General features: G+C 36.3%; 1 protein-coding gene across 4 annotated transcripts in view; it reads left to right on the forward strand.

The window, feature by feature from the left end:
* The window catches only part of COL11A1 (collagen, type XI, alpha 1), a 357,092-nt gene that overhangs the window by 294,079 nt on the left and 38,665 nt on the right, over positions 1 to 24,348 (forward strand). For all 4 annotated transcript variants that reach the window (XM_006830900.1, XM_006830902.1, XM_006830899.1 and 1 more), the window contains 3 exons: positions 19,147 to 19,200; positions 19,336 to 19,443; positions 19,916 to 19,969. In XM_006830900.1, coding sequence (XP_006830963.1) covers positions 19,147 to 19,200; positions 19,336 to 19,443; positions 19,916 to 19,969 — 216 coding nt within the window. The remainder of the gene's footprint in view (positions 1 to 19,146; positions 19,201 to 19,335; positions 19,444 to 19,915; positions 19,970 to 24,348) is intronic.

A 24,348-nucleotide genomic window follows, 5' to 3' on the forward strand; every position in this document is an offset into this window, starting at 1 on the left:
TTCTAACCCATCAATCACTCCTAGGGAATCCGCTGAACATAAGAAAATTCATGTAATACAGAAATAATTATAAATGTTCCCATAATAACTGTTAATGTGTTAGGTTAAGTCATAGAATAAGTTACTAAATATTTATGAGCACAAGGATAAATTATGATGCTTTTAACACAGATGAAATTAAACTTACCTTCAAAGTATGTTGTTGTTATTAAGTGCAGTCGAGTAGGTTCCGACTCATAGGGACACTGTATAATGTTTCCAAGTAGCAGCTCGTAAGCTTGAACCACCAACCTTGAGGTTCAACCTAACCTTGCAACCCAGTGCATTAACCCATAGTAAAAATACGAATTGCCATTAAGGCAGTTCTGACTTATAGTATCACAGCTGAAGTGTTGTTCCAGGAATGATGCTACTGTCCTTTCAAAGAATTAGGGACTCCTGGTTTGGTACTGTAGGATCAGCACTAGACTGTAAATCACAAGGTCGGCAGTTCAAACCACCAGCTGCTCCTTGGAAACCCTATACAAGGTCACTGTGAGTCAGGACTACCTTGATGGCGCTTAACAACAGCACATTTACCCACATAAAAGAAGATAGAAAGATAAGAGGCTTAGGGAAATGAACGTTCGTTTTATTAGCATAGACGTTCTTAAAGAGAAATAAGAACACACATCCACTTTGCCAAGGAAGGGGAGGTAGAGCCTTGAATGTAATTTGACTTCTTTTTTATACCTCACTTTGTCAGAGGAGTGGCTGCTATACATACTGGTTTGAGTGCCCAAGTAGTCAATTCAGGGAGTTTGTCCATATATGATTTCCTTGGGTCTTGTTTTTCAGATTTCAGCTTATAATTTGTTAACTTTATTTATTCTTACAGACAGTCTCCTCTATCCCCAATCCCTTTCCTCAGAAATTCCTCACCAGGATTACTATTAAAACATTGTTGCTGTTGTTGTTAAGTGCCGACATGTCAGTTCTGACCCATAGCAGCCCTGTATAGGGTTTCTGAGGAACGGCTAGTGAGCTTGAATGGACAACTTTACTCTTCAAATCAACTTTGCAGGCCAGTGCATTACCCACAGTGCCACACCAGGACTCCTATTATAGAATGTTGTTGTTGTTAAATGCCATCAAGTCAGTTCCGCTCCATAGCGACTCTGTATAGTGTTTCTGAGGAGCAACTGAGGAGCTTGAACTGGCAACCTTGTGATTCAAACTGACTTTGTAGTCTAACACATTAACCCACAGCACCATACCAGAACTCCTATTAAAGAATAACTGTATAAAAATCCATTTGGAAAAATAATGCTAAAGATTTAAATATTTCTATCTTTATCAAGATTTTTACTTTCTCAACTCATTCTGTTACTCAAGGTATACCCTCATCAAGTGTAATCTAATTTGGTTTTGGTTAAAATAATATTCTAAATATATATCTCTTTTATTGTTATTGATAAATTCAACTAATTGCCATTGGGTATTTGAGATGAAGTCTAATGTAGTTCAAAAGAAAAAAAAAGAAAAAAGAACCCATAGGGGAGAACAAGTATGGAATATGAACCTTTTCTATTAACAATATACTCCAATATTTACATAAATATTTATAATTTTATGAAAAAAACAGCATACTTAAAAATGAGCTAGTATGGGAAAATGAATATAAAAGGGGATTACAAAAAGTTCATGGGAAAATTCCATTTGTATTATTCCATTTTTCGATGAATTTTTGAAATCCCCTTTATATTCATACAAATATTGAATGTAGACACACTGGCACTACTAAAATGTTTAAAACATTTTTTCCATACTTACTAATTTGATAATATGTATCAGTATAATAATGTAAGCGATTTCCCACCTTTTTTGTAATGTGGCACATTACAAGTCTATCTGGCTCATAGCAACCTTATAAGATAGTAGAACTGCCCCATAAGGTTTCCAAACTAAATCTTTACAGAAAGAGCCTACCTCATCTTTCTCCTGTGGAGTTGCTTAGCCCAAAGCTTATACCACTGTGCTACCAAGACTTCTTTGTTATAACATTGTCATTGTTGTTGTTAAGGGTCATTAAGTTAGTTTACTGACCCATAGCCACCCTGTATCGGGTTTCCTGGCAGAAGCTGGTGAATTTGAACTGCCGACCTTGCAGTTTAAACTGACCTTTTGATTGAGTGCTTATCCTACAGTGCCACACCAGAACTCCTCATTATAACATAGGGTTACATTTTTTAAATTCTGTTTTTGAGAAGCTGTACAGCAAAACTATACCAATCCCACAGTTTCCACATGTGGAAATTTAAGTAACATTTATTCCAGTCTTCAGTGCAATGTCACCATCCTTTACTGAGTTGTTCCTCCCTTGTTAAAATCAACTCCCTGCCCCCTAAATTTCCTATCTCATCTTTCAAGTTACTGTTGTCAGTTTATTCCCATAGTATGTGAAGTTGTAAGGGACTGTTGAGTCAGTTCTAACGCATAGCAACCCCATATACCACAAAATGCAACACTGCTTGGTCTTGTACCTTCCTCAAAATGGTTTTGATGTCTGAGCCCATTGTTACAGCTAATGTATACAATTTATTGAAAGAAATTACAGTGATCATCTCTGCAACACTACCATTAATCCATGTGATTTTCCTGTCACGATCAGCCCTTCTTTTCCTCTTCCCTCTTTGATAACTACTGATCAGCTTTGGTAACCAACAATAAATTTTGATCGGTATACATTTGGCTTTTCTTGTCTTTTTTTGTTGTTGACTTTATACCTTGCAGCTTTGCTAAATCCCTATGTGTTCTCTTTCTCTCTCTTTATATATTTGTTGTTATTATTATTGTTAAATGCTCTTGAGTCAGTTCAAACTCATAGTGATCTGTAAATGAATTCTGAGGCTGCCAGTCTTTGCTGGAGTGGAAAGACTCATCTTTATCCAACAGACTGACTAGCTAAACTACTGACCTTGTGATTCAAAGCCCACTGCTTATCTTACAGAGCCACTGTGCTCTTCCTCTTAATATACATACCTTATGTACGTATTCTGGAGTCCTGGTGTGGTGCTGTAGGATAAGCGCTAGAATACAAGGTTGGTTTGAACTGCAACACAATTGGAATACAAGGTTGATTTAATTGATGGTTCAAATTCATCAGCTGTTCCTCAGAAACAGCTATGAATCAGAACTGACTTGATGACACTAAACAGCAACCACAACAATATACATATTCTAAGGAACCATGGTGGCATAGTGGGTTACTCACTGGGTTGTTAACCACAACTTGAGTAGTTCGAATCCACCATCCACTTCTCCAAGAGAAACATAAGCCTTTCTGCTTCCGTAAATATTTACAGCCTTGGAAACCCCTATATAAGGTCACCATGAGTTGGAAACAACTCAGTGGTATATAACATCAGTACAACAATATACATATTCTATATATTTTTATATTAGAAGTTTTTAATGATCTATTTATATTGATTACTTTCTAATGAGTGTGATTGAAAGTTATAATTTAAATAAGGAACTCCAACAGAATATTAGCAATGTTGCTATACACTAAGCATTGAGAAAATTTGAAACATATGCCAAGATTTAGCATATGTATCAGTCCTGGTGTGGCACTGTGGGCTAATGCACCAGAGTGCAAAGTCATTTGAACTGCAAGGTCGGGATGGTTCAAGCTTACCAGCTGCTCCATGGAAACCTTATACAGGGTCACTATGGGTCAGAATCGACTCTACAGCACTTAACAACAACAACAATCTGTTTTACAAAAAGGCAGTTTCATGTAGTGCTAAATCTTATTCATTCTCACCTGAGTTTGAACTCTGCATCTGCTATGCATATTTGGTGTAATTTTAGAAAATGAGTGAACCACTGATTTGTAATCTCTTTGTCTTTATAACACTAACACAAATAATGATGTATTTTTTCAAGTTGATTAGATACTTGGAAATATTTAGTATGTTTACAAAAGCATAATGAAAACTCACAAACACCTACTTGTTGCTTTTAAGAACTTGTGTGAACATTGGTTTTTTCTATTAAAAATTCAAGATTAATTAAAATTAGTAAAGTACAAACAGTTGGTATAGTTTTTCCCTAAAATTAAAGAGCAGAGCAAAGAAGAGTATACACTAATCTTGTCATTTCTGCCAATATTTCTAAGTGGCAACCTAATTGTCTCTGCTGATGACAAAGGACTAAAGTACAATATCAAGATAAAGTTAAAATAGGATTGAATGCATCAAAGTAATGGGAAGAAAATGAGGTAATAAAGATAATTAATTAGGAAACTTATAATTATACAGAGTTTGATTTGTAAACTAATACTATTGAAAAGAGAGCCCAGAAAAAGTCCCAGGAATATGTAGAAATTCATTATAATAAAGTAAGCATCTCAGATCAATAGACATATTTATGAACTACTGAATAATTTGTTCTGATATAGTCAGTTATCTATATGGAAATCCTTTGAATTTGACCTTTTTTTTCTCTGTTCACCAAAATGAAGTTCAGTTGAAGTATATCTTTCCATGAAAAGAAAAAAAAGGATATTTAAGAAGAGAGTGTTGGGGAGTAAATAATGGCTTCTAGACATAAATTCTGGTTACATATGTGTGGTTAGAAAGGAAAAGATAGATACACGTATGTCAAATATATTAAAATTAAGAAAGACCTTGAAAATGCATTAAGCAGTAAGGAATAAATTGTTGTTAAGTGTTGTCTAGTCAGTTCCAACTCATAGCGAACCTGTATTGGATTTCCAAGGAGCAGCTGGTGGGTTTGAACTGCCAGCCTTGTGGTCCACAGTCCAGTGCTGATCCTATAGTTCCACACCAGGAGTCCTAAGGAATCGATTTGTTGATGTTGTTAGGTACCATTGAGTTGGTACCAACTCATAGCAACCCTATGCACAACAGATGAAACACTGCCTAGTCCTGTGCCAACCTCACAATCGTTGCTATGCCTGAGCCCTTTGCTGCTGCCACTGTGCAAATACATCTCATTGGGGGTCTTCCTCTTTATCTCTGACCCTCCACTTTACCAAATATGATATCCTTCATGAGTAATTGGTTCCTCCTGACAATATGTCCAAAGTATAAGAGATTAAGTCTGGCAATCCTGGCTTCCAAGGAACATTTTGACTGTACTTCTTTCAACACAGATTTGTTTGTTATTTTGGCAGTCAGTGGTACTTTCAAAAATCTCCTCCAACACCGTAACTCAAGTGCATCAATTCTTCTATAATCTTCCTTATTCACCGTCCGTATTTCACATGAATATAAATTTATAGAAAATACTATGGCTTGGATCAGCTGACCTTATTCCTCAAACTGTTATCTTTGCTCTTCAATACTTTAAAGAGGTCTGGTGCAACAGATTAGCCTAATGCAACGAGTTATTTGAATTTTGATTGCTGCTTCCATGAGTGTTGATAATTGATCTGAACAAAATGAAATATTTGACAACTTCAGTCTTTCTCCATTTATATTGACATTTTCAACTGCTCCAGTGGTTAGGATGTTTGTTTTCTTTATTTTGAGATACCACCCATACCAAAGGCTGTGGTCTTCGATCTTCATTAGTAAGTATTTTAAGTCCTCTTCACTTTCAGCAAGCAAGGTAATATTGTCTGCATATCGCAGGTTGTTAATAAATCTTCCAATCCTGATGCCATGTTTTTCTTTATATAATCCAGTTTCTCAGATTATTTTCTCATTATACAATTTGAAAACTATGGTGAAAGAATAGAACCCAGGCACACACTTCTGATGATTTTAAACCATTCTGTGTTCCTGGTTCTGTTCAAAAAACTGTCTTTTTGTCTATGTACAGGTTCCTCATGAGCACAATTACGTGTTCCAGAATACTCATTCTTTACAATGTTGTCCATATCTTGTCATGATTCACACATTAAAAAGCTTTTGTATAGTCAATAAAGTACAGGTAAACATCTTTCTGGTATTCTCTGCTTTTAGCCAAGATCCATCTGATGTCAGCAGTGATATCCCTCATTCCATGTCCTCTTCCAAATCCAACTTGAACCTCTGGAAGTTCTCTCTCAATGAATGGTTTCAGCAGTTTTAGTATTATCTTTTCTAAAACTTTACTCTTATAAGGTATCAATGATATCTGCATTCCGTTGGATCACCTCTCTTTGGAATGGGTGCAAATATGGATCTCTTCCTGTCAGTTGACCAGGTACATGTCTTCCAAATTTTTTGGCATAGATGAGTGAGTGCATCCAGTGCTGCTTTAGTTTGTTGAAAAATTTCAACTTGTATTCCATCAGTTCCTGGTGCCTTGTTCTTTGTCAATTCCTTCAGTGCACCATGGGCTTCCTCCTTCAGGATCTTTGGCTTTGACCATATGTTCCCTATTGAAATAGTTAAGCAAATAGTCAACCATTTCTTTTTGGTAGGGTGACTTTTTATATTGCCTACATCTTCTTTTGATGCTTTCTGCATCATTCAATATTTTACCCGTAGAATCCTTCAATACAGCAAGTTGAACCTTGAGTTTTTTTCTTCAGTTCCCTCAGCTTGAGGAATCAAGTGGTGGTGGTGGCTGTATGCTGTGGAATTGGTTCTGACTCATAGTGACCCGGTACAGGGTTTCTGAGGCTGTAAATCTTTCTGAGAGCAGAACGCCTCATCTTTCTCCCACAGAACAGCTGGTAGTTTCGAACTGCTGACCTGCGGTTTGCAGCCTGATTCGTAACCACTATGCAACCAGAGCTCCTTGAGGAATCAAGTAGGAAGATATATTTCAAAAAGGGCAGAACTTCCACTGAATAATTTTTAGGTAATATATATATAACAAATTAAGTGAAAAATATTTCTTACCAAATCAAAAGTCAGCAAAAGATATGAGAAGACACTTGACAAAAATGATCCACAAATACTCATATATGAAAAGTTATTTCTAGAGATGAAGGGAATTTGTATTTCAAAAATCCCTAAGCACAACTCATTGGCATATTATTTTATACTCACTCCTGAGATGGCACTGTGGGATAAAGCAGTGGACTGTAAGGTCAGTTTGAACCACAAGGTAGGCATTTCAAACTCACCAGCCTCTCCTTGGAAACCCTTCAGGGTCATTGTGAATCAGAACCTACTCTATGACACTTAACAACAAATTCAGTTGATACAGAGACACCTTGTGTGGCACTGTAGTATCAGCATTGGACTACAAACCACAAGGTCAACAGTTCAGATCCACCATCTGCTCCTCAGAAACCCTATACAGGGTTGCTATGAGTCAGAAGCAACTTGACAGCACTTAACAACAACAATTGATAAAATTTAACTATGTAATCAGGGGTTTAAAAGAAGGTTTTCAGAATAAAATGGTGATTATTTTGTACATCTTGGATTTTAATTGGTACAGGCCCTAAAGAATATTGTGTTGTTAGGTGTTGGCGAGTCAGTTCCTACTCATAGCCACCCTGTATAGGGTTTCCAAAGAGTGGCTGGTGAGTTTGAACCACCAATCTTGTGGCTCAAACCAACCTTGTGGCCCAGTGTTTTAACCCAACAATGCCACACCAAGAGTCCATTAGAGAAGATACCAGTAGATATATCAACCGTAGATCAGCTTGACAGTACAGTAATATTCAGTTTTTCTTCTTTTAAAATGTGGCATCATTTAAATCTAATCTGAAAGTTATTTAACACAATGTGCTAAATTGTTTCCTGTGTTAGGCTGGGGTCAACTGGCATGCTTAATTAGTTTTAACTATTTTACACAATGGTCTATTTTTCTCACCAGAATAAAACAGATTTATGATGGAGTGAAAGATTACCCTATTATTGTCAACAATCGTATTACTAAAGCTATAATTCTTTCTGATTTAACACTGGTGATTAATGTCTGCACCCATCTAAACTGTAAGCAAACTAGTTTAATGTAGTCAAGAGCTATATCTTATTCCCAGCAAATTTGTTGTTGTTATTGTTGTTGTTGTTGTTGTTGTTAAGGGCCATTAAGTTGATTCTGTCTCATAGCTACCCTGCATGGTGTTTCTAAGGAGAGACTGGTAAGTTTGAACCACTGACTTTGTAATTCAAACTGACCTTGCTTTTCTGTATTTATCCTATAATGCCACACCAAGAATCCTAAAGCAAAATGTTTACTGAAAAAAGAGAAGTAAGAAAATTAATTTCTTGTCTTTTTAGCAACTAGCTCTGGTAGTGTAGTGGTTACAAATTGGGCTGCGAACCGCAAGGTCAGCAGTTCGAAACTACCAGCTGCTCCGTGGGAGAAAGAAGAGGCTTTCTGCTCCCGTAAAGATTTACAGCCTTGGAAACCCTGTACAGGGTCGCCATGAGTCGGAACCGACTCCATGGCACATAACAATAACAACAACATAAGTTAATCAGGGCAAAGTAGTTAAAAATGCAATTATATTTATATTTGTATAAAATTAAAATTAGCTACATTCAAAATGTATTATTAAAAAATATATACACATCTAAATTCATTATAACGCTGTATTTTTTAATAAATGGATTTCCCAACCAACATAATTTAGGTCCAATCTGAGGAATAAAAATGAGATTTAAATGATTTACCTCAAAAGAACGGGCTTTGAACTTAAAAGTGCTATACATATATAAGCTGACTATGGTCGAATGCAGAAAAAAAACCATGAACATGTGGAGTCCCAGGGATGTGAAAATGATTAAGCATTCAACTACTAACCCCTCAGTTAGGGGCCCCTCAGAAGACAGGCTTGGAGATGTGTTTCTGAAAGGTTACAGCCTTGAAAACCCTATGGAGCTCAGTTCTACTGTGACACACAACGTCACCATGAGTTGGAATTGATTTGATGGCAACTAGCAGCAACACAATGACCAAATGAATTCCATGAACTGAAATTAAAGAGAATTCTGAATACACAAACCATTAGGTTTGCCTGCAGGACACAAGACCTTTGATGCAATGTTCTATTTTAAAGAATCTTTGTGGAAACAGCAATAACATATCCCTTTACAATAATTGCAATATGCTTGTTATGATTTTATTTGAATACAGAATTGCCTTACCATCTACTTCCCTTTGGTTTATCTATAAGTTATGGACTTACACAAGCTTTGTATGTTCTTTGTATATATTAATATTGTCCACAACATTTTCCATTAGAGGGAACAGAAAAATGAACCAATAGTGATTTTGCTTTATCGTCTCATAGAAAAGCAGCAATGACCAGAAATGTGTTCAGAAGTATTCTTACTTTAGTTTTCCCTGAGTGAATCTTACAAATGAATAATAATAAAACTTGCTAATAGAATATCGATCAGAGTGTTGTGAGTGACAGTGATACTAAGAAACAACATTCTAGCAGTTATTGAACAAATGGGAAAATGAACTTGTCATCTGTAGCACATGTACATTCTGTCATGCATTTGTAATACTTGTGAATAAATTTATATTTCCTGAAGGCATTAGAAGATTGTACAGTGTCAATAAGTGAAGAAATTGTAATACTGAAGTTATTATCACAGCTGTTTGAAGCCAAGAGCTAGTTTCATGCCTGTTTATTTGGAAAAAAATCTAGAATTGACTAAAATGATTTAAACACTTTAGTCTAAAAATGTGCATGTTTAAATGGAATTTAAAAGAGTCCATTACATATTGCCAAAGGAATGGCCACAATAAATTTTTAAAAAATAAGTGATAATATCAAGTAATTACAAAAACAGATGGAGTTGTACCTTTGCCTCTCTCTTTTTATATATCATAGATACTTTACTATCATGCAATTTACATGTCATGTATATATGTGTATGCATGTGATACATGTTTATACTTTTTAAATTCAAATTTTGAAGTGAAACATTTGCTTTTTTAAGGGCATTGAAAAATTTCTCATATAAATGCACAGGTAGAATACATCATAATGTTAAAATAGATTATTGTTGTTAAGAGCTTAAAATTTCTGTTTGCTAAAATACTGTTGTTGTTAAATGCCCTCAATTCAGCTCTGACTCATAACAACTCTGTATAGGGTTTTTGCAGAGTGTCTGGTGGGTGTGAACTACTGACCTTGCATTTAGAAGTCCAGTGCTTATCGTACAGTTGTTGTTGTTGTTGTTGTTAAGTGCCATTGAGTCGGTTCCGACCCATAGCGACCCTGTACAGGGTTTCCGAGGGTGTAAATCTTTACGGGAGTAGAACGCCTCATCTTTCTCCCGCGGAGCGGCTGGTAGTTTCGAACCGCTGACCTTAAGGTTTGCAGCCCGATTCGTAACCACTACGCTACCAGAGCTCCTTACCACACTTTAAAACTGGGAACCACTGAAGATTATATTGCCCATCGTGGAGATTCATTGTTCAAGGAGAATATTAAAGATTCTGAAAAACCCTGAATTAATGATATTTATTCAATAATAATTAAAAACAATTCTCAGTATCTGATACTTTTAATACATTTGGGAGGAAATTTTGTTCTACTTTTTTTTTTTAAAGACAAAACCCACATTTTACTTAGATTGTAATAAACTGTACAAAATTGATTTTCTTTTTCAAAAATACCAGTAATATTTTCTGTATTATTCTTAGATAAGCCTCAAAATATTTAATTTTATAGGTTTTCTAGGTTTTGCTTATAAATCAAAACGAGGTAATAGATATAGTCATGGAAAAAGACAGATGAAAACACATATATCAGTTAATAGATATCCTTTGATTCTGTCTTGACCACGAAACAGAAGTGTTCAGCATATATCTGCCAAAACGTTTGTGAAGGTGTAGGGTAAACAAAGGAATGTAACCAGCATCAACCAGATTATATGGAAAAACAATGTGCAAAATTAAATGCATTTTTATTTACTATATTTGAAATGGTTTACCCAAATATTTAATTGCATATTAAATTTGACATAGTTTATTTAGCTGCTGATATGGCTCTGTGGGTTAATGTGCTAGATTACAAAGTCTGTTGGAACCACAACATTGGCGGTTCAAGCTCACCAGGTGCTTCTTGGAAACCCTGTACAGGGTTGCTATGGGTCAGAACCGACTCGATGGCACTTTACAGCAACAACAACAAAATAGTAAGGGCCTCAAGTTCCTAACCTTTATATATCTTTTAAACCATAATTTTCTTTTTCTTCCTTAACTCTCAACCTGTCACAAAATCTTGTACTACAATATGATGGCCCCTCACACACTCAGGCTGTTAGACTGAATTCTTAGCAGTTCTTGAACTATGTTATGTTCTTTCCATCTTTATGTCTTTATGCATGCATATTAATGTGCCATACTGTAAAGTTGGCTTGAGTCACAAGGCCAGCAGTTGAAGCTCACCAGCTGCTCCTTGGAAACCCTATCCAGGGTCGCTATGGGTTGGAACTGACTCGACAGCACTTAACAACAACAAAAAATGAATGGTCAGCAGTTTAAATATTGGAAGAGAACACCCCTTCCACATCTACACATGTTTGTTACATGGATGAGATGATACGTCCTGGTTCGGCCTTACTGTCCCTCCAGAGAATTGGTGGGGTATAGGCACAGTACACACATGGAAGGAGCCAGTAAAGCTGAGGTTTAAGCAAGCAAAGAAATGTAATAAAACATAGACATTCCCACAGACGGGACAACAGGCTGCTTATCATGAATGATAAACACGCCCAGTGAGCTCCTGGTTTCACTTTTTGTCTTCAGGGCAGACTCTGAGTCTCCTAATACTTGTCTGCTGAGTTCTGTGTTTTTCTATCATAATTTTTTATTGTTGTTAAACATTGTTGAGCTCTGGTAGCGTAGTGGTTACGAATCGGGCTGCGAACCTTAAGGTCAGCGGTTCGAAACTACCAGCTGCTCCGCGGGAGAAAGATGAGGCTTTCTACTCCCGTAAAGATTTACACCCTCGGAAACCCTGTACAGGGTCGCTATGGGTCGGACCCGACTCGATGGCACTTAACAACAACAACAACAACAAGCATTGTTGAGTCGGTTCCAACCCATATTGATGCTGTATAGGGTTGCCAAGGAGTGGCTGGTGAGTTTGAACTGCCTACCTTGCAGTTCAAATCAGCCTTGTGATAGAGTGCTTATCCTACATTGTTGTTGTTGTTGTTGTTAAGTGCTGATTAGTCGGTTCCGACCCATAGTGACCCTGTACAGGTTTTCCAAGGCTGTAAATCTTTACTGGAGCAGAACACCTCATCGTTCTCCTACGGAACCGCTGGTAGTTTCGAACTGCTGGCCTTAAGGTTCACAGCCCGATTCATAACCACTATGCTACCACCTATTAAGAGAGTCTAGTAAAAGGAAGACAGAACAGGGACTGTCACCCAAATCAGACATGCTCAGAGAATAGGACTGATCTGATGTGGCCAAGGAATTAATCACATTGTTGTTACTAGGTGCTGTTGGGTTGGTTCAGACTCATAGTGACCCTGTATCCGGTCTCCAAGGAGCAGCAGGTGGGTTTGAACTGCTGACCTTGTGGTTCACAATCCAGTGCTGATCCTACAGCTCAGGGTTAGCTCATGAATACAATTATAACAGAATGATGCTAAGGGAAAGAAGTGCATCAGACCCAAGAAGAAATTACCAATTATAGGCCCTTTATCTAGTGAACCAACCCAACAGCACCTAGTAACAACAATGTGATTAATTCCTTGGCCACATCAGATCAGTCCTATTCTCTGAGCATGTCTGATTTGGGTGACACTCCCTGTTCTGTCTTCCTTTTAATAGACTCTCCTAACAGGTTGTGTCTCTTCTTGAATTCGTTGTGCTTGGTCTATGGGTAACCCCTATTCCCTGTTCTAACTACCTAACAAGACTGGAAATTAGGTTGCTTAGAAAGCTTTCTCTTTATGTTGTTGTTGTACCAACTTATAGCAACCCTATGCACAACAGAATAAAACAGTGCCCAGTCCTGGGCCAACCTCACAATTGTTGCCACACTTGAGCCCATTGATGCTGCCACTTGGCCAGTCCATCTCGCTGGGGGTCTTTTACTCTGGCCCTCCACCTTACCAAACATAATATTCTTCTCCAGTGACTGGTCCCTCCTGACAATATGTCCAAAGTATGAAAGATGAAGTTTGGCCATCCTGGCCTCCAAGGAGCACTCTGGCTACACTTCTTCCAACACAGATCTTTTTGTTCTTTTGGCAGCCCATGGCACTTTCAATATTCTCCTCCAACACCACAACTCAAAGGCATCAATTCTTTTACGGTCTTTCTTGTTGTTAAGTGCTGTCAAATCACTACCAACCCTTAGCGACCACCTGTATAAGGTTTCTGAGGAGCCGCTGGTGAGTTTAAACTGCTGACTTTGCAATTCAAACCGACTCTGCAGTCCAGTACATGAACCAGCAGTGCCTTAACAGGACCCTAGTTTATAAAAAAAAAAAAAAAAAAAAAAAGTTGTGCTATTTGACTTAAAAAAAATTTTTTTTAATAAGATAAGGGGAAAATGAGAAAAAGAAGAGAACAAAGCTATGTAATAAGAAATTTCACTGTGACAGACAGTAGACTTTTATTCACAGAAGAAAGAAACCCTTTGAGGTAATGAAAGGTAAGTTCATATGTTAAGTAGCACACCAAACTAATTTATTTTCAGAATTATAAAGGAGTAACATTTTTTGAAGTTTATGCTTTAATACAGAAATCCTCCTTCATAAATAGTGTGAAATTAAAAAGATGCACTTTGAAGTTTCAATGCATATGTTATCACCAGTATTTTGTTACTGCCTCAAGAGACTGCTATAGAAATTGGTTTTTTGTTTTTTTAAATCTTTGGGTTAGTGGATATTGCCTAGTAACAGATGAGGTTATAGTGATGATACTGAAAAAACAATCAATGATACCTTTGTGCTATGGAATAAGCACTGGACAGCTAACTGAAAGACTGGCAGTTCAAACCCACTAACTGCTCCTCAGAAACTGTATATACGGTCACTGTGAGTCAAAACCAATTTGAGGGTACTTAAAGACTCTGGTAGCGTAGTGGTTAAGAATCGAGCTGCGAACCTTAAGGTCAGCAGTTTGAAACTACCAGCCACTCCGCAGGAGAAAGATAAGGCTTTCTGCTCCTATAAAGATTTACAGCCTCGGAAACCCTGTACAGGGTCGCTATGGGTCAGAAACGACTCCATGGCACATAATGATAACAACAACGGTGACTATGGTATCTGTTTTTACTTTCTCAGAATTAAGTAAGTTCAAGGAACTTTCTAAATCCTGAATGTGATGAGTACTTTATATGTTACATCTGCATTAAACAACAACTACAATATATAAAGTCCAGTGCTTATCATATGGAGCCACGATGCTCCCCCGGTAGCATTGTTGTTTCCAAGGAGCAGCTGGTGGGTTTGAACCAATGAACTTTCAGTTAGGAGTCCAGTGTTAATCTTACAGAGCCACACCAGGAATCCTGGTAACACTGCTCTTGTTGTTAAGTGCCATTAAATTGTTGTTGTTAGTTACCATTGAATCAGTACCAACTCATAGTGACCCTATATACAACAGAATGAAACACTGCCTGGTCCTGGGCCAACCTCACAATATGTGCCGTTGAGTCACTCCAACCCATCGCATTCTGACCCGAACCGACTTGGTGGTTCAAACTAACCTTTTGGTCCAGCACATTAACCTGCAGAGCCACGCCAGGACTCCTTCATACCATATATATTCTTTTTTTGCTGTTGTTAAATGTTATTGAGTCAGGACTGACTCATAGTGACCCTGTATAAGGGTTTCCAAGGAGCGCCGTGTAGATTTGAACTGCCGATCTAGTGGTTAGCTGTACAGTGCATATCCTACAGCACATAGGACTTTAAAATTTAAAATTTTGTTATAAAAGATGCATTTCCATTTGATTGATGCATTTTGATTTGATGCATTTCCTAATGATTAAATTTTTGTTATTAGTTGGTAATTCAATTTGATAATAAGTATATATGGCTCACATTTAGATATAAATAGAGAGAGTTTTTTGTTTTGTTTTTTTAAGTATTGGTTTATAAAAATAGTTATTTTTTCCCTCAGAATATGGTTTTCCATATGTTTATGTCTTTCCTCAATGAATTGTATTCAAAGTCATTAACTGAGATTAGATTTTGAGAGTTGGAGAGGATACTCAAGATGTTGTTCAAATGTGACATTAGACCAGTGAGGTAAGATTTCTCTCTTTCAGATGTTGACAGTGAATTCTTCTGATCAGGGAACATCATGGCTCCATATGATAAGCACTGAACTTTGAACCACAAGGTCCATAGTTGGAGCCTGCCAGCTGTTCTATGGGAGAAAGATGAGACTTTATTCTCCCACAAAGATTTAAAGCCTCAGAAACCCTATACAAGGTCCAAACCAACGCAATGGCACTTAACAACAATAGCAATGCTACCAGACCTCCTTGACGTTGTTTTGTTGTTAAGTACTGTCTAGTCAGTTCTGAGACAGTTTTCAGTGCTCAAGGCACTGTTGTAACACATTTTCAACTCCACATGAGGTAACTTCTATTACTCCATTTTACAGGATAGTAAACTGAGGTATTTATAGATATGTACTTTGCCCAATAATTCAAAAATGTCTGCAACAGTACATTGATAGGGAACTTCCAGAGGTTCAAGACAGATTCAGACTATGACGTGAATGAGGCATATCATTATTGATGTCACTTTCATCTTGGTTGATAGAAGAGAATACCAGAAAGATGTTTACCTGTGCTTTATTGACTATGAAAAGGCTTTTAACTACATGGATCATAAAAACTATGGACAGTATTGTGGAGAATGAGTATTCCAGAACACTTAGTTGTGCTCATGAAGAACCTGTGTGTAGATCAAAACACAATCGTTCAAATAGAACAGGGGCACTCAATGGATTTAAATTAGGAAAAGTGTGAGACAGGGTTGTATTCTTTCACCATACTTATTCTATTATGTGAAAAAGAATGTGGCATCAGGATTGGAGGATAACTCATCAACAAGTTGTGATGTGCAGATGATACAACCTTGCTTGGTGAAAGTGAAAAGTACTTAAAATACTTACTAACAAAATTGGAGGCCACAGCCTTTGGTATGGGTTGTACCTCAATGTAAAGAAAGAAAAAAAAAAAATCCTTGCCACTGGACCAATAAATAATATGATAAATGTAGAAAACATTGAAGACTTCATTTTGCTTGGATCTTCCATCCACAATCTTAGAAGTAGCAGTTAAAAATCAAATGACATTTTGCACTAAGCAAATCTGCTGCACAAGACCACTTTAAAGTGATAAAGAGGAAAGATGGCAGTTTGAAGAATAAAGTGTACCTGACCCAAGCCATGGTACTTTCAATTGCCTCATATACATGTAAAAGTTGCACAATGAGTAAGGAAGACCTTTGAAGAATTGATGCATTTGAGTTATGGTGTTGGAGAAGAATTTGAAAGGTTCTGTGTATTGCTAGAACCAACAAATCTGTGTTGGAAGAAGTATAACGAAAATGCTTCTTAGAAGCCAATATGACCAGACCCTGTCTCGTACACTTCAGACATATTATCAGGATGGACCAGTGTCTGGAGAAGGACATCTTGCTTAGTAAAGTGGAAGGTCAGTGAAAAAGAGGGAGACTCCCAACCAGATGGATTGGCATAGTGGAAGCAGCAATGGGCTCAAGCAGAGCAGTAATTTTAAGTATGGTGTAGAACTGTGCAGAGTTTTCTGTTATACATAGGGAGCTCTGGTAGCATAGTAGTTACGAATCGGACTGTGAACCGCAAGGTCAGCAGTTCGAAACTACCAGCTGTTCCGCGGGAGAAAGATGAGGCTTTCTGCTCCCATAAAGATTTACAGCCTCGGAAACCCTGTACAGGGTCGCTATGAGTTGAACCGACTCCACGGCATGTAACAACAACAACATGAGTCGGGACCATCTCAATAGCATCAAACAACAGCAACAGTTTGCTCAAGGTACATAATGAAAATGCTAGAATTTGAATCCAGGCCAATTGAATCCAAGCTTTATGCTATTAAGTATGTTTCATATCACTTTCTGATACTGCAAGTTAACAAAATACTTCCCATATATTTTAATATTTTTAGTTAACAATTCTACGGCATGAGTATACTTATTGATCATGCTTTGTGAATGAAACAGCTCAAGTGCAGAAGTATTAAATACTTCATTCAAGGTCATACAGCTAGTAAAAAAAAAGAAATAAAGTTTAGGAATGAGATCAATACGTACCTTAAAAACTGTGAGATTATACAACTAACCTCACATATCGACATGGTTGGGTTCTAAAGGCCAAGTTGTTATATGAAAATAGAAGACCACATCTTCACATCCCACGTTGAGGATCATTCATTACTGTAATATTATATCATTAAATAACTGCCAAGTAACTGAAAATCATGTTCCAGTCATGTTGACACATTGTCTAAACCATCACAGCCAGCATTACTCTCTCACCTACCATCTCAGTATGTGTTACTGACAGTTGTACATTTTTAATACACAAAATAATTGATAGTAGTCTTTTGTTTTATGGTCATAACTATGAAATGTCTGATAATGAGATACTGCATAAGTGGTTATATGTATGGGGAAGCATTATTATTATCTTTAAATTTATATAATGATTAGCATTTCTCCTTATAAACTATGCGGTTATATCAAAGTTTCTCAAACACTAGAATGCATTTGGATTGGGAAGACTATATCTGTGTTTGTATTCTAATTTTGTTGTTAGGTGCCATCTTGTTGGTACCGACTCATAGCAACCCTACACACAACAGAATGAAATGCTGCCCGGTCCTGGGCCAACCTCAACCTCACAATTGTTGCCACGCTTGAACTCATTGATGCTGCCACTTTGCCAATCCATTTCCCTGGGGTTCTTCCTCTTTTTCTCCACCTTACCAATGATATCCTTCTCTAGTGATTGGTCCTTCTTGACAATATGTCTGAATTATGAGAGATGAAGTCTGGCCACTAAGGAGCATTCTGGCTGCACTTCTTCCAACATAGATCTGTTTGTTCTCTTGGCAGCCCATGGCATTTTCAATATTCTCCTTCAACACCATAACTCAAAAGCATCAATTCTTCCATGGTCTTCCTTATTCACTGTCCAGCTTTCGCATGCATATGAGGTTATTGAAAATACCATGGCTTGGGTCAAGAGCACCTTAATCCTCAAACTGAAATCTTTGCTCTTCAGCACTTAAAATACTATGTGTACGCTATTGCTTAGTTTTAAAAAGTGATACTATCTTTAATTCACTTATTTATATGAAATACATTGTTCCAGAAAATGAAAAGACTAAATATCTGTAGACTGTCAAGATGTAAGATTTGTATGTGTTAAATTTGTTAATGATTCTTTAAGAATGCATGAATATATGAATGTTATAAATTTAGGAAGTGAGTTTGGTGACTCCAAACCATAAGCTGTGGACTGTGCACTACTATAAGGTCCACGGTTTGAGCCCACCAGCTCTCTGCTGGAGAAAGATGAGGCTTTCTGCTCCTGCAAAGATGTAAAACCTTGGAAACCTTACACAAGATTGTTATGAGTCAAAAACTACTCAACAATTAACAACAACAAGGTTAAGAAATAATTCACCTGTCACATGTTTGTTGTTGTTGTTAAGTGCCGTCGAGTTCCAACCCATAGCGACCCTGTATAGAGTTTCTGAGGAGTGGCTGGTGACCTTGAATCACTGACTGACCTGTGGTTCAAACTGACTTTGCAGTCCAACGCATTAACCTGCAGTGCCACACCAGGACTCCACACATGTTCAAAGGAGGTGAAATCTGATATGTTCAATTAATACTTAATCACAAGTAAATGTTTTATGAATATTTAACATAATTTATGACTATATCAAGTCATCAGCATTTATTAAAACTTGTGTGTATATCTTCTTCTACATTGTTTCTTTAATAATTGTTTACACTGATGTGATGTAACTGTCTGAACTCTGCTAGATCTTTGCTTCATTTATTTTTAACATTCTAACTGGAAATTTGGACTCAAAAGTGATTTTGGTTTCTTCATCAAATTTTAAACCCAGTGCCTATAGAATGCTACCATTTGTTAGAATCAGTTAAAAATATTTTGGAGCATTTGTAAGTCCTCATTGTGATACTTTTATATGCAATACCAATTTTAAATAAAATTTTATGTTGATAGGGTCCACCTGGAGCTACAGGATCAGAGGGAAGACAAGGTGAAAAAGGTGCTAAGGTAAAGTACACTTTAAGATTCTGTACTTTTAAAACTCGTATGTAAATTGAATAACCTCTATTTCAGTACTTTTGAGAAAATAATAAAATGCTTTATATTGATATTAATGTATTCATGTTTCTTCTATTCTAACAGGGAGAAGCAGGTGCTGAAGGTCCTTCTGGGAAAACTGGCCCAGTTGGTCCTCAGGGACCTGCTGGAAAGCCTGGTCCCGAAGGCCTACGTGGTATTCCTGGCCCTGTAGTAAGTATCTGTGCTGCAGGATTCCATTTCTTTAATAACATTTTTTTTCTAAAAACTCATAAATGAAAATATTTATGCAAACCCTACCTCATAAATTATAGTATGAAGTTTTCATTTTAATTTTTATGTGAGTTCAGTAAATATATAATAAAAGCAGATAATCCTAAACATATGTAAGTATGTTATTTATCTAATACTCTCATGGTGAAATTTGAAGTTATAAATGCAGAATTGAAAACTATATTCTAAGATTCAAAGTTATCAAATACTCATACATTGATCTGTGCAAATGTATTTGCATATGCACACACAGTAAAAAGATTAAAAAATGTTTACAATATTTATAGATGCTTACCTGCAGGTATAATTCATAGGTGATCTTTTTTTCCATTTATGGATTTTCATATTCAAAAAAAAGTAAATATGTACTCTTTTGTTAATTTAGAAAATCAATCATGTTTATTTTCTATAGGGAGAACAAGGTCTTCCTGGAGCTGCAGGTCAAGATGGGCCACCTGGGCCTATGGTGAGTAGCATTTTTTCCATTGTTGTTAAAAAAAGAGAATTCTTGAAATGTAATTGAAATTGGCTTTGGTAGCGTAGTGGTTACGAATCGGGCTGCGAACCTTAAGGTCAGTGGTTCGAAACTACCAGCCGCTCCGCGGGAGAAAGATGAGGCTTTCTACTCCCGTAAAGATTTACACCCTCGGAAACCCTGTACAGGGTCGCTATGGGTCAGAACCGACTCGACGGCACTTAACAACAACAACAACAATTTGAATATAAACAATGAACTGTAGTACTCGACCTCATAAGAAGTTAATCCTCACTAAAAGGTTACTTGGAAAATATGCCACTTATTCAGAAGAGCTATTGTTTCTTATGTCCTTTGGATGGAAAAATGTTTCCATTCTGAATAAAATGCCACTAATGGATCAGCCAGTTCTTTTCCTACTGTGGACAGTTCCCCAAAATGCATGCAATTATACTTAGTTTCCTGGGACTTCATCGAAAAAAGTAATGTTTGCATAGACATATAGTGATTTTGATCAAAAGGATTGTTCTCTTCATGTGTCATGCAAGCTGCAAGAAAACAAAACAAAACAAAACACAAAAACCACTGAACTCCATTAGTGAAGAAAATTATGATTATTACAACACCAACTCCTTGGTCACTATCATAAACACGAAGCACGTTTGTGACTTGTGGTAAAACATCATATTGACCAGCATACCGTGGAGTTTATTATAGAGTATAAGACTCTCCTAGCTACAAATATTGGGCAGATTATGAGAATAAATGTTTTCTTTAAAATCAAATATTTACCTGTTGAATTGTTAGAAATATAAACAATCCTTTTCATGATAAAGATAGTTGAACATCATTGTCAAAAATAGTATGTGTAAATGCATTAATCAGAAGAGCAAAGATCACCTAAATATAACAAATACACGTGTGATACATATTGGTTTAAACAAACAAATCTCTCCATATTGTAACTTAATTGTTATAAAAACACTCATATATTAAGTAAGTAAATTCTCTAAAGACATATACATACTCAGCCATAAAAACTGAGGTTCACATTCCTAATCAAATAGAAGGAATTTTAGCTATCTCTCTTTTAGGAACATGATAAAATAATTTTCTCTACCATACCTACCAAATATTTCATGAATGTTAGATGATTTTAAAATTTTCATTCAAGAAGTTAAGAATGACTTATTTTAAAACCAGTTGCCATTCAGCTGATTCTAGCTCATGGAGATCCCATGTGTTGTAGAATATAACTTTTCTCCATAAATTTGTATGACTGTGATCCTTGAAAGTAAATTTTCAGGCCTTTCTCTCTAGGTCCTCTAGGTGAGGTTGAAGCACAAGCCTTTCTTTTAGTAGGCTAGTGCTTAACAATTTCATGCCAGGAACCCCTCACTTATTTTAGTAACTGGATAAATTATGAAATTCAAATGACTTAAAGCAGAAGTTTCCAAATCTACACAAGAACCTATCGAGACAGGAGCCTCGTTAAAGCAAAATCACCTCTATGCCTTGCCCGTATATTCAATATAGGGAAGAATTTCCTTAGATACACTAAACTACTAACTGTATTGAATCCAAGAAGAGGGGAAAAAAAAAAAGAGAAGCTTTATGATAATGTCTCCCTAAAGTTTACCAGACTTTTTTTTTCTTGTGATTCCAGATTTTTCAGTAAGTACTCCAAACTTGTTTCAGGCAACAACAACAACAAAAAAAAATGTCATGCAAAGTATTTCCTTTAGCTAATTTTAAAGGTAATACTTTAGACATATCACCTAATGCCAGCTTGCAAAAGTTATTAGTATTTTTGATTCTTAGGTACAAGTACATAGCAAGAAGAATGAACAACTCAGACCCTTTTAGGTGAAAAGATAATCATCAGAATTAAGCAATGTGGGTTTTTCAAGTCAACCAAGAAACATTTATTTTAGTATGCATTTTTTTACCAGAATGAGAAGTAGCATATGATGCCTACTTGTTAAGGTCATCAACTCTCAAAGCAAATTCCCTGGGTTCAATAATAAGCCCCACCAATTATTTGATGGATGACTTAGGAAAATAACTCAAATTCTTTAACTTCAAGCTTTCATCTACAAAATCAGCATAACACTAATAGCATCTATTTCATACAACTTTATGAAGGTTGTGCTAAATGAGGATATTAATATCTTCTATTCCATGAGATTTTTTGACTAAGTGAATTAATATTTGGAAAGTTCTTAGGCAATTTCATATTACATAGTAGACACTTAGAAAGATCTATTGAATGTATTAAAGAATGAGAAAGATTTTGAAAAAATAACTTGTTCATGTTCTAGGGGAACAGTAACTAAATTTGACCTCATTCATGAATATGTAGTAAACATGTTTGCAAGAAAAAGTTAATGGAAGAGAACATGTACAATCAGCATGATCAGTACAGTAACAGAGTCAGGCAAAGGGAGCTAGGTATACTCATAGGATGCTTAAATGCCAACTTCAATGGAGAGCCTTCCCTGATTTGTTGTTGTTAGCTGCCATTGAGTCAGTTCCAACTCAAAGCAACCCTGTATACAGTTTCCGAGGAGCAACTGGTAGGTTCGAACTGTCGCCCTTGTAGTTTTCAGTCCAATGCTGATCCTACAACATCACACCAGCAGTCTTAGAAGTCTGTTAAGAATTTTAAAGAAGCAGAAGAGACAGATAGGAAGTGTGAGGCACAGCTGATTAACTAAAGTGTGAAAATTAATAAGAACAGTAATTAGTCTCTGAAATTTATTCATGTAACACTTGTCTGGTGTGGCACTATAGAGTAATCACTACACTGCTAATCACAAGTTTGACAGTTAAATCTCAGCAGCCCCTCCTTGGAAATCCTATACAGGGACACTGTGAGTTGGAATACATCATCATGGAAATATTGCTAAGACAGGCTTTTATTGTTGTTAAGTGCCATTGAGTCGGTTCCAACTAATAGGAGGCCTGGAGTCTCCTATTGGTCACCAGGACTCCTCTGAGTTGGAACCAACTAGACAGCACTTAACAATAAGTTTGCCTTAGGAATGCGTTTTCCATAACGTATTTTCTCTCATTATATTATAAATGTGTATTGTACCCACATCCAAGTCTACACAGACCTCAGCTTGCTTATCACTAGAATTTCCCAGTTACTTGCCAAGTGACTTTGTCCTTTCTAGAAGCTTCTCATAACTTACTACTAATACTCCATTGATCCAAGTCATTTTCCTTACCCCCAAAATCTTAACTATGATTTAACTGTTATATAAATATACCTTAACTTACCCGCCTCATTCCAACTTGGCAACTAGGAATTGAAATAGAATAAATAGGACAATTGAACTCTGTTAGAGCACACATTACTCACATATGGAACAGTTTCACAATTTGATAAGAAACTTTTAAGAGGGAATTCCTTAGAGCAGAATGAAAGACCTTTTAAAACTTATAAAATGTTATCTGCTTCAAGTCCACCTACTCTTGCACCTGTTATTAGCTCTATAAGATTTCAGATACAATACAGTATTTACTTTTAAAAACTAGAATTTTTCCATGATTAAAACCAGTGTAATCTTATACAATGTTGTTGTTAAGTGCCGTCGAGTCAGTTCCGACCCATAGCGACCCTGTACAGGGTTTCCGAGGGTGTAAATCTTTACAGGAGTAGAAAGCCTCATCTTTCTCCCGCGAACGGCTGGTAGTTTCGAACTGCTGACCTTAAGGTTCACAGCCCGATTCGTAACCACTACGCTACCAGTAGAGCTTCAAAAAAGCCATAGAAAAATTCCATAATCTATTTAATCCATTTTTCATAAAGTTTTGACACCCTTGAATATATGCATTCATTTAATGTATACATTTACCATACTGAACTGAATACAGGTGAATAGCTCATGGGAGCTGAAGAAAAAAATAACTACAATAATAAAATTATAAAGAATTCCATTAGAGTGCTTTTTTATGTTTTCAGCAAATATTAAATGGGAATAAGTGAGCATTTTAACATATTACAGAAGAATAGCTGTGACTAAAATCTGCCCTTTGCCTCAAAGTAAAAATTAGCATGATTTAATAATTATAAAAATGAATATCATTGGTACTGCACTTAATCTTTTTTTAGTTTGAAAGGTTCTAGTTTGTTCAGCCATATAGATGTATAATTTTTAAACTGCTTGTTAGTTTAAAATGCAGCTGAAAATTTATTCAGTATTTATCTTTAGATGAGTTTAATTTAGCATTATTATACATTATTAATTTCAAGACTGTTAAATAAAATATCTGATAACATTTTTCAAACCAAAAAAGCCTGAATGAAGAACATTTATTATTTAATTGAATTGAAGTATTTATAATTTAATTGAATTGAAGAA

The sequence above is a fragment of the Chrysochloris asiatica genome, unplaced genomic scaffold, assembly GCF_000296735.1.
Source record: "Chrysochloris asiatica unplaced genomic scaffold, ChrAsi1.0 scaffold00002, whole genome shotgun sequence".
NCBI classification, from domain to species: Eukaryota; Metazoa; Chordata; class Mammalia; order Afrosoricida; family Chrysochloridae; genus Chrysochloris; species Chrysochloris asiatica.